General features: G+C 39.1%; 2 protein-coding genes across 3 annotated transcripts; both read left to right on the forward strand.

Moving 5' to 3' along the window:
• The first annotated feature begins 1,504 nt into the window (after positions 1-1,504).
• LOC129067556 (uncharacterized) lies at positions 1,505-5,591 on the forward strand. The gene is made up of 2 exons (XM_054569544.1): positions 1,505-1,770; positions 5,451-5,591. The coding sequence occupies exons 1-2, from the start codon at positions 1,732-1,734 to the stop codon at positions 5,544-5,546; spliced, it is 135 nt and encodes a 44-aa protein (XP_054425519.1). The 5' UTR covers positions 1,505-1,731; the 3' UTR covers positions 5,547-5,591.
• Positions 5,592-5,860: 269 nt separating this feature from the next.
• Positions 5,861-12,303, forward strand: PTP4A1 (protein tyrosine phosphatase 4A1). 2 transcript variants are annotated; one of them, XM_054569542.1, is made up of 5 exons: positions 5,861-5,995; positions 7,075-7,167; positions 7,493-7,623; positions 8,901-8,975; positions 9,278-12,303. In XM_054569542.1, exons 1-5 carry the CDS (start codon positions 5,891-5,893, stop codon positions 9,393-9,395), a joined length of 522 nt encoding a protein of 173 aa, XP_054425517.1. In that variant the 5' UTR covers positions 5,861-5,890; the 3' UTR covers positions 9,396-12,303. The 2 variants fall into 2 exon arrangements, with proteins under 2 accessions (XP_054425517.1, XP_054425518.1); XM_054569543.1 differs by having other exon boundaries at positions 9,282-12,303.
• The last annotated feature ends 2,793 nt before the right edge of the window (positions 12,304-15,096 follow it).

A 15,096-nucleotide genomic window follows, 5' to 3' on the forward strand; every position in this document is an offset into this window, starting at 1 on the left:
AAGAAGGCCCCTCCACCCCTTCATTTCTTTTTAATCCTCCAATATTTCTTAGGACTTAAGATTTTAAAATCTTTACTCCTTTTATAGTTTCATTGTGAAGCGACATATATTTCTCAAGAAATTCTTTAGTTTTTTCTTGATTTAGATGGATTCAAGTTTCCTCAGCAAGCCATTTCTTTAAGATGACTAGACTTTTGTTCCTGTAAAAACTTGACCCAACTCTTTTTTTTAAAGCACTTACTCTGTTTACAGAGTATATGTTTATAAAAAAGTTGAATAACTATGCAACCACACTCTCTAAATAGAAGTTCTAATAAATCCTAAGACTCTGCAGTACACTGACTGAGGATACAATTTGATCCCTAAGGCCCTCTCCAATCTACTGCTCAGTAAAAACAGCAAACAAAAAGCCTCAGTGTTAGTAGAAAACCGAGCTCTCCAAAGCAGGTAAAAGTTCTGTTTACTCCTTCCAGAAAGCAGAGGAGAAAGGGTTTTCATATTGTAAATGACAAAGTTGCCCTTGTGTGGCACAGGACAATTTTGATAAGGCTCTACTTCTTAAGGGCCTAAATTATAAATTATGAGGACAGTGGGACAACAGGACTGAAAATGAACAAAAAGGAAAGCTTTAGCTTTGACGCAAGAGAATTACATCGGGTCTTGACAAAACGTAAGATTCTTTATAAACCTTCCTTTTAGCAGTCTTTCATTATCTGTGACAACACACCAAGTTAGCAGCAGTACAAAGGATGTGCGTGGTTTCGAAAGGCCACAGTTGAGCCAACTGCAGTTGCCAGTGTCCGTAGTATTGGAGACGTAACCAGAAAAAAAAAAAAAAAGACTATAGAGAGCAAAGCGCTTTATCTACGTCACAAGATACTCTCGCTGTCAAATACAGGATAAGTTTGTTAAGTTTCTCTCCATTTGACAAGTGCCCCCGGCGACAAGCATTCACTTTGTCGGAGCCTAGGGCTGTGGCGTGAAAGGTGTTGAGTCATCGGGTACAGTGGTCATGCGACATAAAGATTACTTGATGACGGAGATCGCAGAGGGCCCAGGGGCCAAGGTAAATGGCTGGAAAAGACGACTGTGGTTATGACCTAGGGTATAAGCAAGCAGGCTCGGGGCTGAGACACGGTTCCAGCCCTAGAATTGCATTTTAAGTTTGAGGCAAACTTCCAGCCTCCCATGTGACGTGTACACGCCTCGCTGGCTTTAATAAGAAACACGGTTTGCGGCGCAATTCCTCGCAATCTATAAATCGGAATCTTGTCCCTCTCCCATCTCTTCCCCAACTCAGACAGTGTCCACCCAAGCCGCCTCCGCCCTTTCCCTCCCCCGCCCCGGAGCGCCCCGCCATTCATCAACCGGTTCACACCGGCACCAGCCGCCGCGCAGTGACGTCCGCCGGAGGCGGACTTCCGCCCCCGCTCTCCGGCGCTCGGCCGGGGGGCCCCGGCCGTGATTGGTGGCCGGGGCTTCGCACGTTGCGGCGGCTATAAAAAAGAGGGTTTGTGACGCAAGGGCGCCTCGGCGCGCGTATTGGCTCCGTCAACTGCGGGCCGGCTTGGCTACGCGCTCTCCTCGGAGCCGTTCACTGCATGGTAGAGTCTGGTACCCCCGCCGCTGTCTGCAAATCGTTCGCCGCGCCGCCACGACCGCCGCCGCCCCCTGCCCTGCTGCCGCCGCCACCTCTGCCGTCTGTGTCGCCGCCGCCTCGGGACCGGCTGTATGATTAGGCCACAATCTTCAATGAGTAAACATATTCCTGTGAGTATCTGTCGTACCGCCGCCTCGAGGGCTCGGGCTCCACGACCGCCCCCCCCCCAATCCCTGCCGTCGCCTTTGTTCAGAGCCTGGTGTCCGCTCCCCGCCGCCCCGGCCCTTCGTTTCGGTCGGTCCCTGGTGGTAGGGAGCCAGACTACCATCCTGTTGCCGGCCGGTGGCGGCTGACTGCCAGGAAGCGGACGTCGGGAAATGCGGGATGGCGGTTGGCAGCGGAGGCACCGGCGAACTCGTCTCTGCCGAGCCCGGGACGGTGGGATCGGTAGGGCCAGGCCTGCGCGGCAGGCGGGGGCGATAAAGGCCACCGCCGCAGCGGGCCGGGCGGGGCGGCACAAAAGCCGCTTTGTGACTGCCGCCTCCACCCTTGGCGCGTCTGGTCCGGGCCCGGCGGGCTCCACGGCATCCCGAGGCCCCCTTTGTTTGGCCGAAAGAGACCCGCCCGCCCGGGGAGCGAGAGACGTGGCCCGGGGTGGGGCGAGGGCTGCGCGTGTCACTGCGGAGCCGGATACGGGCTGGGCGCGGCGGCGGCGTGGTCGCCACCAGAGCCGGCCCGGCGTGGGATAGGCGGGGCTGCTAACACATTCAGCCGCGAGCTCTTGGGGGGCTGGCGCGGTACAGGACCCGGGTGAAGCCACCTTTGTGCTCCGCGGTCGGGCGCAGCGCCTCAAACAAAATGGCCTCGGCGTCCGCGCCTGACTGAAGGCGCGGTGCGAACCCGTGATTGCGGCGCGGAGAGGGGGCGCCACGGGCGGGCCCCGTGCACGCGGCGTGAGCCGAGCGGCGACCATCGGGGGGCTGTCCACAAGCTGTAGCCCTTCGGGGGGCCTTGGAGCGAGACTGTTAGGTGAGGGCGCCAACTCTCTTCCCCTCCCAGCTTCCCCAGTCACCACCTGGTAATTCAAGCTATTCCAGATTTAACACTCTCTTTTGGGCTGTGGATAAAGGGAACAAGTTGAGTCTTGTTCTTTTCATGAGGCAAGTTGGTCGAGAAGTGGCCTTGGAAACATCCAGGGCTACTGTTGCATGGAAGCGAAGGAGTCCCCTGCCGGGCACCAGCACGCACTTTCCCTGCCAACCTTGGAATGGCCCTGGGTGGCGCCTTTTAATCGGGGACTATTCCTGAACTCCGTGGTGTAATGTGTTATTGCCTCCTGTTGGCTTGTGGCAACAGTAGCCAACCAGAGCCGGAATCCTAAGGTTTGTCTTCTGTCCCTGGCAGCCTCTTCCACTCCAAAAGTATTAAGTTGTTATTTGCGCTGTAGCCGTCGATCTGCTTGGGATCCAGATTCTGAGGCAGTGCATCCTGTTACTCTTTCAATATGAATTTTGTTTGATGGCATTAGATCAGCTGTAAAGCAGAAAGCAAGATCATCCCTGAGTGCAAGCAGTATTTTATACATGGTTTTTTTCCTAGATGCATTACCTATAATTTAAGTAAATGTAGGACAAACTCTTCAACGAAGTATTTTACAAAGCAGTTCTACAGATTGTCTTTTTTGCAATCTGACAAGCTGATACACAGAAATTGTGCTTTTCTACCGTTTATATTTTTGTGATTATATGCTACTCATAAATGAGAGGGGAGAAATTCCCTGGTATTTCTGAACTGCTGTTGTATACTGGAAGAGACGGTAGGTATCAGCGGTCACTGCTGCTTTGGTAGAAGCCCCTCCAAGCCGCTGGGTGGCTCCACTCACTAAAAATAACCAGCTCAGTAAGTGAATTATTTTTATACTGCTTTCTCTGCTTTTTGATTAAACTGCTTACATGAGTGCTCACTCAGCTGTAGCAGAAATCTTAGCTGTTATATTTGGAAATAACGGTGTCTCACTCATAAATTGGCTTACAATTGCAAAAAGTATCTGAAAATAGTAAGAATACTGAGAAGAGTCATTGCCCTTAATAGCTTTACAAATAACTTCTTTAAAGGGGCAGGATATACTTTATTGAAAGGAAGTAATATTTAGGACGTGAGGTGAGATTATACTTGAAATTATTTCCAGGATACTACAGTCTAATCGCTGTAAGAGTGAAGTCCCTAATGATAATTTAGGCACTAATATTTTCACCAAACTAGCAAGTAGGTGAAGTAACAACCTGGAAGGGCTCATTTGAACAAATTTGGAATAATAAAAGTTATCTTACAGAAGGACCTTTTGTTCTATTGTTTGACAGAAAAACGGGTCTTACTTGATCTTTGATCTGCTAGATTTTTGTGTGGGTTATTCAAAATCTAGGAAAGTTTTTCTAGAAATTACAATGTAGGAATCTTTTAAGGTATAAAGTAGAAATAGGAAAAAATAGTTTGAATTTAATTGTAGGAGTTTTAAATGCTTATATTTAAGTACAGAAAATTAACGGAAACATGTTACAAAACTTTATTTTCTTTTACTTGGTAATTTGCCCGTAAGAATACATATAAACTCTTTGGGGCAGTGGTTGGCATTTGGTGCTCTTGTTAACCTACTATTAATATTCTTTCCTTTATTCCTAAGTATACAAAATTTTTATGAACCACTTGAAAAAAACATTGATATTGATGCTTTTTGAATACAAATTCTGAAATAACCTGTGGATATTCATTTAATGGTGTATATTGACATAAAATTCACTTTGTTCTTTAAGGGAAAGTGGGGGAAAATATAAAGGCATTTATTGATGGTAGTAGTTACCCTACTTTTGAGACCTATGAAAGAAGTGTAAAGTAATTTCTACCACATACCACTTCCTTCTTATATCTTTTGAATTAGATCTGGTTTCAGGCTGGGCGAGTGAAATTTTTGTTTTAAAATATAAGAATATTACTGAAATCATGAATGTCTTTTATAGTCATAAATGGGAAATGTTTTTAAATTCATAAAGATAATCCTTATACTTTAGAAGTTCATTAACTTCCAAAGACTTAAATATGAAAAATCTGTTAAAAGAAAATAATTGGTTGTTAAGGATCAAATGAGATGGTTGGTGTATATGGAATCATTTTGAAAAGTAAGTAAATTATGGGAACACTGCTTCAAAGTTTTCATGAAGTTTATAATATGGAAAAATAATTAGTTGGAAAAATCTTTATAGGAAATCGTATGTATGTTTTATAATAATGTAAAACCGACCATTAAAAGGAGTAACTAATAGAAGAATATGTGTAAGGGATATTGACCAAATGTAACAGTATTATTCTTTAAGGGTTCTCTGTATCAGATCAGTAATTTCAGTTTAAAGTAATCTAGTTGAGCCCTGGCTGATGGTGGCTCAATGCATTGAGTGCCAGCCTGCAAACCACGGGGTCGTTGGTTCATTCCCAGACAGGGCACAAGCCTGGGTTGCAGGCCAGGTCCCCAGTAGGGGGCATGCAAGAGGCAACCACACATTGATGTTTCCTTCCCTCCCTTTCTCCCTTCCTTCACCCCCTGTATGTAAATAAATAAGTCTTTCAAAAATAAAATGTTTTTTAAAATGTTCTAAAGTAATCGATTTGTGAATGCTCATTTTATTATTACTGATTAAATTGTAATTATCCTTGTATTTTGTAGTTCTAGTAAAGGTAGAAAAGGTAGCTTGGGCCCAAATTTGAAAAAGATAGCTGTATGCCTAATACTTAAATAGCATAACCTGTTCCTTTCGAATTGGAAAACAACTTTTTCTCTCTCTCTTTTTCTTTTAAACAGCAGTTCTGTGGTGTTCTTGGTCACACATTTATGGAGTTTCTGAAGGGCAGTGGAGATTACTGCCAGGCACAGCACGACCTCTATGCAGACAAGTGAACTGTAGAAATTCATTACTACTCCACCAAGAAGCCCCCATAAGAGTGGTTAACCTGGACACAGAAGTATTGAATTGAAATCTGCAGAGCATTTTACAAGAGTTCTGACCTGGATGGGGTAAACCTCAGTGCACTTCCTTTCTATTGCCTCAGTATTACTGGATTGAAGAATTGCTGCTTCTTGTTAGGAGGTTCATTTCATTTCCCATTACTCCCAACTTCATACTCAAAGCACTGAGAATTTCAAGTGGAGTATATTGAAGTAGACTGTTTCTTTGCACCATTTCTGTGTTCAATTTTTAAATTCTTTCATAACCCCATTGAGTGTTTTTTAACTAAATTAACATGGCTCGAATGAACCGCCCCGCTCCTGTGGAAGTCACCTACAAGAACATGAGATTTCTTATTACACACAATCCAACCAATGCGACCTTAAACAAATTTATAGAGGTAAGGTTTGATACATTTTAATTTCTTAAACTGATTGCAGTTTAATAGTGGGGCTTTTTGTCTTAAAATATTTTGGAAAATTCTGAATGTACACCTACGGTTCCAATTTCCAAAAATAAAATATCAGTGTCTTCCTTAGGTTTTAAACGTAAATTATTTTATATATTTCAACCAGGATAGGTACTTGACTTAATTTAGATTTTAAGTTAACATCTTGTTCTTCTTGCCTCAGAGTTTGCTTAACTTAGTGTGTGGACACTATAACAGTATGGCTCTTGCTCATACGAAATTTATGGGAATAAGGCTACCACTTACTTGGATTGTTCATATATCAGCTTACCCTATTTGGATAATATCATAAACCACAGTTACTATCTTGGACCCCATTTGATGTCTACAATCTAATTTTCAGTTACTAATCCTACTTCTCCCTAATGTCTCACTGCCTCCCTGTTTTGACTATAAGGAAGGAAGGTAATGCTGAAAAATTAATTTGGCTGTGTATGTACTTCAGTTTAATATATCTGTGATGCTCAGAAACAACAACTGGGCCTTCTAGGTCATAGAAATACTTTTGATGGCAATGTATATATTTTTTAAAAGCTGAGATTTTAGTAAAAGTACATTATGAATCTTGAAGCCTATAGTTTTAATGGAAAGTTTTAGAGTCTTTGAGTGTACTTTAAGGCTCTAAATTATGTACCATACTGCAAATGAGCAAAGTTTAAGCAGTTAATATAATTAAGTCATGAGTGATTCTTGTGGTTCTGTTTACCTTTATCTCTGAGTTGCTTCTAATCCTCTTTTTAGTACTTCATCTCCAACTACCCAGTACATTACCATGACTATAAACAACTTCATTCTATGAAGGACCATGGGAATTTTATCATATTCCCTTTCCTCTTACGCTGTTCTAGTATTGTCACTTAAAACAAGATTTCACTTCCATGTTAAGTGTTTCATAATTTTTTGGTCAACTGTCAGTACCTGTTGGAGATATGATCAAAATGACAAATGGTGACAGTAGTGACATAGTATAAAGATTTTATTGAGCACTTTGTAATGTATGTTTTATCCAGGAACTTAAGAAGTATGGAGTTACCACAATAGTTAGAGTGTGTGAAGCAACTTACGACACTACTCTTGTGGAGAAAGAAGGCATCCATGTTCTTGTAAGTATGTAATAATTCCTGTTGTTTATGAAACCGTACTGTATGTACTGCAAAAGTTAATTCACATAAGCTTAATTTTTTAAGTTTTGTTAAAATTGCATTATCTGAATTTCAAAATCAAAGTGAAAGCCAAGCACAGATTTGAAGTAACAAAAGATTTTTATAAAGATTAAGCATTTATTTGCATTTCATTGACCACTGGGTATTATAAAACACATGATTAGATATGTTAAAATGCATTTGAAAACATTTGAGTGTTAGAAATTTAGAATTACTAGTGTGGTTATTTATATTAAAAATCTAAAATGTTTATATATTCTTTTAGGATTGGCCTTTTGATGATGGTGCACCACCATCCAACCAGATTGTTGATGACTGGTTAAGTCTTGTAAAAATTAAGTTTCGTGAAGAACCTGGTTGTTGTATTGCTGTTCATTGTGTTGCAGGCCTTGGGAGGTGAGCAATTTGGTGGTGGTGGTGGTGGTGGTGGTGATGGTGGTGGTGGTGGTGGTGGTGGTGGTGGTGGTGGTGGTGGTGGTGAGAGAGACAGAGACAGAGAGAGAGAGACAGAGACACTTCAATTTGTTGTGCCACTTATTTACGCATACATTGGTTGATTATTGTATGTACCCTAACTGGGAATTTAACTCGCAACTTTGGTGTGTTGGGTTGACACTGTAAACAACTGAGCTACTCAGCCAGGGCAATGGAAGAATTTCTTAAATCTAGTTATGGTACTGTTTTTTAATAGTAAAAACATGGTAGTGACTCCAGTAAAAACTCGGTTATTACTTTGTGAATAAATTTGTTTTGTTAGGTTACCTACTGAACTATGTTAGGTTACCTACTGAACTAAATTAAAAAATAGATTATAACAGAGTAACGTATTTAAAATACAGCTGGAACTAACTAATGCTATAGTTACAATTTACATTTGGCTCTGTGGGCAAAATTACTTGTACTAGTAATTGTTGTGCGCTAGGTTATACCCATGATGTTGAAGTCATTGTCCAAGTTTATTGGGGGAAAGGATTATAAGTTGTCTCTAAGCTAGTTTGCATGTGGTGTATTTTTGATAGGGTCCTTGATCCTAGAGATTCTTAACTCAATAGGATCTCATACCCAGTAGTGCCAAAATATGCATGTCCGGATTTATAAAGCACTATCACTGGTGACTCCATACCTTCATTGCTCTGTCGCCCCCCAAAAGTTCTGGTCTCCTGTTGAAGATTAAAATGAAAATGGCATTTAGGAGTTGGCATGCAACTCTGTCACCTTTCCATTGATAATAAAACAATGAAAGCAGATTTCCAGGAGCTCGTTAGGAAAGGAGTTTGTGATACTTAAAAGCAAAATTTTTTTGAAGTGGAAAATAGTTTTCACTGCTTAGAATTTCAAGGGAAAATTCTGTGCAATTATCAAGATATGCCATCTCCCCTAAATATTTTCAAGATTCTCTTCCAATAATGCAAGCTTTAACTTCTACACTCGTGATAGTTGAGGGTTTAGTGCATTTTTGGTTCCAGAAAATACCGGGGTTTGATATGAAAGTATTAGTACTTTAAAGTCAACATTTACTACACGTATTACTTACAGGAAATGTAGTAAAAAGTACTTAACGTATTGTAGAATACAATGTCTGGAATATTGAATTTTCAGAGTGGGTTGTTGGTTTTGGGGTTTGTTTTTTGCTTGTTTGTTTGTTTTAATGATTTATCAAAATTCTTTACCAGGGCTCCAGTGCTTGTTGCCCTAGCATTAATTGAAGGTGGAATGAAATATGAAGACGCAGTACAGTTCATAAGACAGTAAGCATTTAATGACTTTTTTTTCCTCATTGAATGTCAGTTTAATTATATTACTGTGAAAGCAAATATTTTTCCAACAGCTAATCTGACCATTTTTAAGATAGTGTTAACACCAAGGGAAAAAAATCTTTCCTCTTTTTTTGCATTCCATTTACAGATGCATGTATGGCCATATTTCTGTGTTAAGACAGTGTAATAATCAAAAGATAAATTGTCAGATCATAGTTGCCTAAAGCTCAGTGAACATTATTATAGAGGAATTATGCCTTAATTACTTAACATCTTTTATTTTTTCCTTCCAGAAAGCGGCGTGGAGCTTTTAACAGCAAGCAACTTTTGTACTTGGAGAAGTATCGTCCTAAAATGCGGCTGCGCTTCAAAGACTCCAATGGTCATAGAAACAACTGTTGTATTCAGTAAAAACGGGTGCCTGATGCCATTGCCTTGGAAGTGGAACTTGAGAAAGGACCTAAATTGTCACACATGTTAGCCAACATACTGGCTTGGTGAATAAATCTAATGAAGCTTCCATAGGAGTATTAAAAAGCAGTTTTACCAGGCCACAAGCTTGAAAGAATTGCAACTTGTATGTTTGGGTTTCGATCAACCATTTTGACACTTAGCAAAAGATTCTTACTGTTCAGCTTTAAAATGTGCTTATCATTTGTACCAATTGACTTTTTCTGAAATCATGCAGTACTGAGTTATATCTTTAAATCTATTCCCATGCCAGAATCTTATCAATATATGAGATTTAGAAAGATTAGGTGCCAAAATGTCCAGCACAGTACTTGTATACTTTAGTATCATACAGAACTAAAATCCCAGGAACTAGGAACACTCTGGACCTTATGTGGTTTATCCCTTCCGTCATTTCAAACATAGAAAGTAGGGCCTATATGGTTATTTGCTCACTTTATGTTTACATCTCCCACATTCATACAAGTATACATCAGGTTTGCTCAACTTTTTGATTTTTATACCAAGTCTTAGTGATTATTTAATGTTTTTCTATAAATCTCATTTTGTGCTGTTATGGAAAGCCTCCATTTTGAAAATCTACATTGTACAGAAGCACATGTCTTTAATGTCTCCAGACAAAAAGCCTTACAGTTAATTTTAATGTTTGCACTTGGGGTGCAACTTATAGGGAGGGCCTGAGCAAAGAGTGGGAGGGGGCTATTAAGTATTTTTAGTAAAATGTTGCCTTTGTCTTGTGTGGAACACGTAGAATAATGCTCTTTAGTAAATATTTTTTTAAAGGTAAAGGTAGAGATGCTTTGTTGTAGCTAAAAACAATTCTTAATCATAAAAATTCTGAAATTCTTGTATTTGTTTTCATACATTCTGAAGTTGTTTACCAACTTATTTTTGTTTGATGTGTGATTTTTTTTTTCCTTCCTACCCTCTCTTGCAAAAAAAAAGTGGGTTTCTGCTAATGAATTGAGCAGACATCTAATATTTTATATGCCTTTTGAGCTGTGTAACTTAATATTTGGATACTTGATAATTTGTTTTATTATGTAATTGATAAAATGGTGATGTGTATTAATGTTAGTTCAACCATATATTTATACTGTCTGGGAATGTGTGGTTATAGTTCTGTGGGAGAAATAATTTGTCAGTGTTCACCAGCTTGTAAAAAATCTAGTGCGAGAGCTTAAACATCTAAATAAATAATGAAATGCATTTATCATCACTGACATTGTTTTGCTTAAAGTTGAACTTTAGAAAATGTTAAGACTGAATTGCATTTCACTTAGAACCATTTGAAGTAAAGTTTGTCTTTTTTTTTTTTTTTTTAACAAATGAAAGATTAAATGAAGTTACCATTCTAGTAAGCTTATAGACACAATTTGTTAGGGTCATGAGAACTGTTTAATATTAAAAGTGCTTTCCATTATAAACTTTGCTTCTTAAAGGTTTAGGTAATTTTGAACCACTGTGTACTATTCTGTACTGAGGGGAAACTATATAAAGGGGAAGTCCTTGATTTTCCCTGATTCTGCCAATTAATAATTGGCTTGGGGCAACCTCTGAGCCTTGGTTTTCTCATTTACAAATTAAAAATTACATAACTTTATAGGTTTTTTAAATTATTTTGAACATAAGTATTTGGCACAAGAGGGTTTACTAAATGTCTTAAAGGTTCTTTCAACAATCTGAAACATGTCTTTTGCATACATAGCTTATGTTAATCTAAAAGGGAGTTAAATCAGATATCCTTGTCTGATTTCTTTTTTTTAAATAACAGTTAAAAATAAAAGACTCAAAATTTGAGTAGAAAACAATATCGTGTTTTAAATACTCCTCTGTTCATGGCAGTTTAACATTTACTATCCTCCATTCTTGGAACTTAGAGAAGGGGCAGAAAGGTAAGAGGACGACCCCCAGGTAGCCTTGGTTTTTCAAATCTTATTTTGAGGTTTGAGCTAAGTTATATAACCTGGCTAATTATTTCCTGGTTTTGTTTTTGTTTTTTTAAAATACACCCTGCTTGAGAAGTCACTTTTGTACAGATTACTTACTAAATGATAATTACATAGCCCATAACAACATTTGTGTTTATTGAGAGGAGATGCCATCATGATTGAATACTCACCCTGGGAGATTGCTTATACCTGATAGGAAAGAGTTGATAACTTGTTCATGGGAAGTTATAAAGTGGTGTTCTAAATTTTGGTTACTGGATTTTGGACAGTGTTGCTTAATAGGATGATGTCAATAACTAGTTGACAAGGTTTGTTTATAGGAACCATAATGTTGCTGACATTGTGTAATGTGGTTCCTAAGGCAAAACAAAAATACAGTCTTTTAAAACAAGTGCCATTGGCCGCTTGGCAGCACACTGCAATCTTCATTATTCCTCCTAAGGCCACATTATCCTAGGACAGTGCTTTTTTATTCACACACACAGCTCCATGTCTAGAAGCAACCCAGCCCAGACATGCGATCATTTCTGGTCACATCCCCTTCCAGCCAAAGCACTTCAAAAGCTGGTCATGGTTCTCCAACTTGAGTTCAGAATCTCCATCTCTGGGGTCTATTTTAAAATGCAATTTTATGGTAGAGAATATAAAAGATGGTGTGCCCAGATATTGGTCACCAATGAGCAGTACCCCAAGCCTTTCCATAATTGAGAATACTTTCTATTAAGTTTCAGGCAGTGTAGTTTCAAATGAATAACATTACATGTTAGACATTGAAGTTCTTAAAGTTTTGAAAAAACATGTAGAGTTTGCTGTACATGTTTATACTGTATATCCCCTGATTCCTAAAATTCATCTTTACATATAAATGGAAATTAAATGCTGGTTTAAAAATGTCCGACACAATGTTTCTCCATTATGTTTGGGGTAAGTAGCCTAAGCAGAATCTTGGATGGAAAGCTAAGGAGAGTATTTGCCTTCAGTGAATTAAACCAGTTGTATGCATTAAGTTTTCCTTGGAAGAATTAACTAATTCTATAATTTGGTATGTATTTCCAGACTAACCAGTTGATTATGTACTTCCATATAATTTGATGGTAATCTCATATTATCCCAATTTTACACATAAGGGATTTGAGCCTCCAGTTAGATGACAAGCTGTTAAGTGATAGAACTCGAGGATTTAAACTTTATAATCCACGCAGATAGGACTGTGCCTGATCAATTCTTACGTAATCAAAGCTTTTATGAGTTCAACTGCCCTTGTCACTCATACTCATTTTTCTTCACACATAAATACCATGTGACATTTTTTATTTCACTTAGATTGAACCCTTTTTGTATTTCTGCAGAGAAATCTAATTTGAAGTAAATCATGATAGGCCAAGACAGGCTACAAGAACACCCACCTGAAAGCTACTTAGATTTATTTCTCACTTAAGCTCCATATCCATTACAAGGACCCATGCTGATATAGCATCTACTCTGAAACAGTGCTAGTTGTTAACAAAATAGAGGGTTGGGGGGGTGGAGTTTCTCACAATTAAGTTCTTGACTAAAAGAAATCAACATTTCTATTAAACTCGTTGGGCAGAACTGGTCACAAAACCACCCAGCATAGCGAATGCAGTCCTATCGTGCTAATAAGCCAGAAGTACACAGTATTGACAGCTACCACATCAGAATTTTAAAAGTGGATTAATTTTTAAAAGTATATCCATAGCAACATCCCATGTAACTAAAATACCAAGCATAAGGAAAGGTCTCAAGCAACCACAATAGATGTCATGAAGTTCAGGTACTAAAGTGTGCTTATTAGGGATTCATAGGTGCTTATTTAAGCATATGTAATCCTATTTCCAATACAACTTTAGCTAGCTTTGGTAATTTGATTTCCTGCCAGACTAGAGGTGGGAATTAAAATGCAGAGTATAGGGGAGAGAAGCACATGGGTAAAATGTACTATACTTGTCAGCCTGATTATGAGAGATGGATTATAAAACTGAACTGAATTCAAAAGGCACAGCCATTTGGGACATGTCGATGCCATGACTTACAGCCTTAGGCTTAGATACTTCAGTTAGACCTTCAGGTCATCAATGTACCACACAGCACAGAGCAATTACAGATACTGCTAACAATTACCCTTAGTCTTCAACACTAGGAACCCTTACATTTGGCTTTATTTATTTTAAGATAAGGAATAGTATAATGTGTTCAAGGGATGGGATGTTTTTAGATATATTAGTAGAAAAGTGGTGCCAAGAAAAAGTAAGTTGGGCAAACACTAGGCTAAACTTAGACATTATTTACTGCTGTATTATTTAGAACCTTTAATATGCTAATATGAATTTGTAATCTTTCCAAAGAGACAATATAAGATTTAACCATTGTATAAATCAGCATCCTGGAAGGAAATGATACACTCAGAGTGGGCAATTGAGAAATATTTAATGGAAGAAAACAAGGGAGAATGCAATACTATTACCATCTCTAGATCTATAGATGCAAAGGAGGGAGAGCAGTTAACAGAACTGGAGAGAACAGCTAGAGAACCGACTCACCGAAGCTATGACCTTAGCAGAAAGCCAGTGAACTAGTGACAAGCCAGCAGGAGGAAGGTAAGAAACCAAGAAATACTTAGCCTCATTTCCCATCCCCTTTAATGTTCTAATGGTCTCTTCTTGCCCCTCAGCTCCGCTTCTTTTTAGCAAAGCTCAAGAGGCAGGCACAGGACAAAGGAACCTGTAGTATATACATATCAGCCCTTTGGGAACAGAGCAGAAGGGGGAGATTATAAAGAGAAACAGAATATCCCGTGCAACTGTTTCTCTTGCCCCCACCCCGCACCAAATGACTGGGACTATAGTGTATGCAGAACACACTTCGGGAAAATTTGGCGTTATCCATTTATAAAGATACCTATCCGAACATACACAAAAGCACACATTTTTCTAAATAGTGACAATGGGAGAATCTATACTAATATGAAACTGCTCATTCATTCAATTTCAATTCTATAAATTACGTGTTGATTTTTGGGGCAACGGAGTATAGTTTTACCAAAAAAATGATAAGGCAAGCAACATAATCTCCATTTCATTTTTGACTTGTGCATTATGATCACTGTGTTGGTCATTTTTGCAAAAAATATTCCAAAGATACTTATTAACCAGTTATTATTCAGTTTTTTCTTGAAGCTTATTCTAGAGTATCCATATAATTTTTTCCTTGTTCTATTTTTAACTGATTTCACTTTATCAGGTACTTATTGGGTTGACCAAGAAGTCCATTTATTTTTCTTTAAGATTTTATTTATTTAGAGAGAGGGGAAGGGAGGTAGAAAGAGGGGGAGGGAAACATCTTGGTGCAAGAGATACATTGATCAGCTGCCTCTCGCACACCCCTAACTGGAGGTCTGGCCAGCAACACAGGCATATGCCCTGACCAGGAATCGAACCAGTGACCATTTGGTTTGCAGGCTGGCATTCAGTCCACTCAGCTGTGCCAGCCAGGGCCAGTTTTGTTTTCTCCATAAAATAAGACACATTTTTCAGTTTCAACAATAACTATCAATTTGGATATTTTTAATATGTCAGCTCTCCCATGTGGTATAGCACTGATTGTTCTCAATGTCTTGATTCAATCATTAACAACTTCAACTGGTCTACCTAACCATGGAGCATCATCCA

The sequence above is a fragment of the Pteronotus mesoamericanus genome, unplaced genomic scaffold (genome assembly GCF_021234165.1).
Source record: "Pteronotus mesoamericanus isolate MK-2021 breed Mesoamerican mustached bat unplaced genomic scaffold, CSHL_Meso_final contig_20, whole genome shotgun sequence".
Lineage (NCBI taxonomy): Eukaryota > Metazoa > Chordata > Mammalia > Chiroptera > Mormoopidae > Pteronotus > Pteronotus mesoamericanus.

Coding starts and splice junctions, on each gene's coding strand:
- PTP4A1 (XM_054569543.1), top strand. CDS start 5,891: ATGGCTCGAATGAACCGCCCCGCTCCTGTGGAAGTCACCTACAAGAAC. Junction 7,624..8,900: donor TGTGTTGCAGGCCTTGGGAG/GTGAGCAATTTG, acceptor ATTCTTTACCAG/GGCTCCAGTGCTTGTTGCCC. Junction 8,976..9,281: donor GCAGTACAGTTCATAAGACA/GTAAGCATTTAA, acceptor CCTTCCAGAAAG/CGGCGTGGAGCTTTTAACAG.
- LOC129067556 (XM_054569544.1), top strand. CDS start 1,732: ATGATTAGGCCACAATCTTCAATGAGTAAACATATTCCT. Junction 1,771..5,450: donor CAATGAGTAAACATATTCCT/GTGAGTATCTGT, acceptor TCTTTTAAACAG/CAGTTCTGTGGTGTTCTTGG.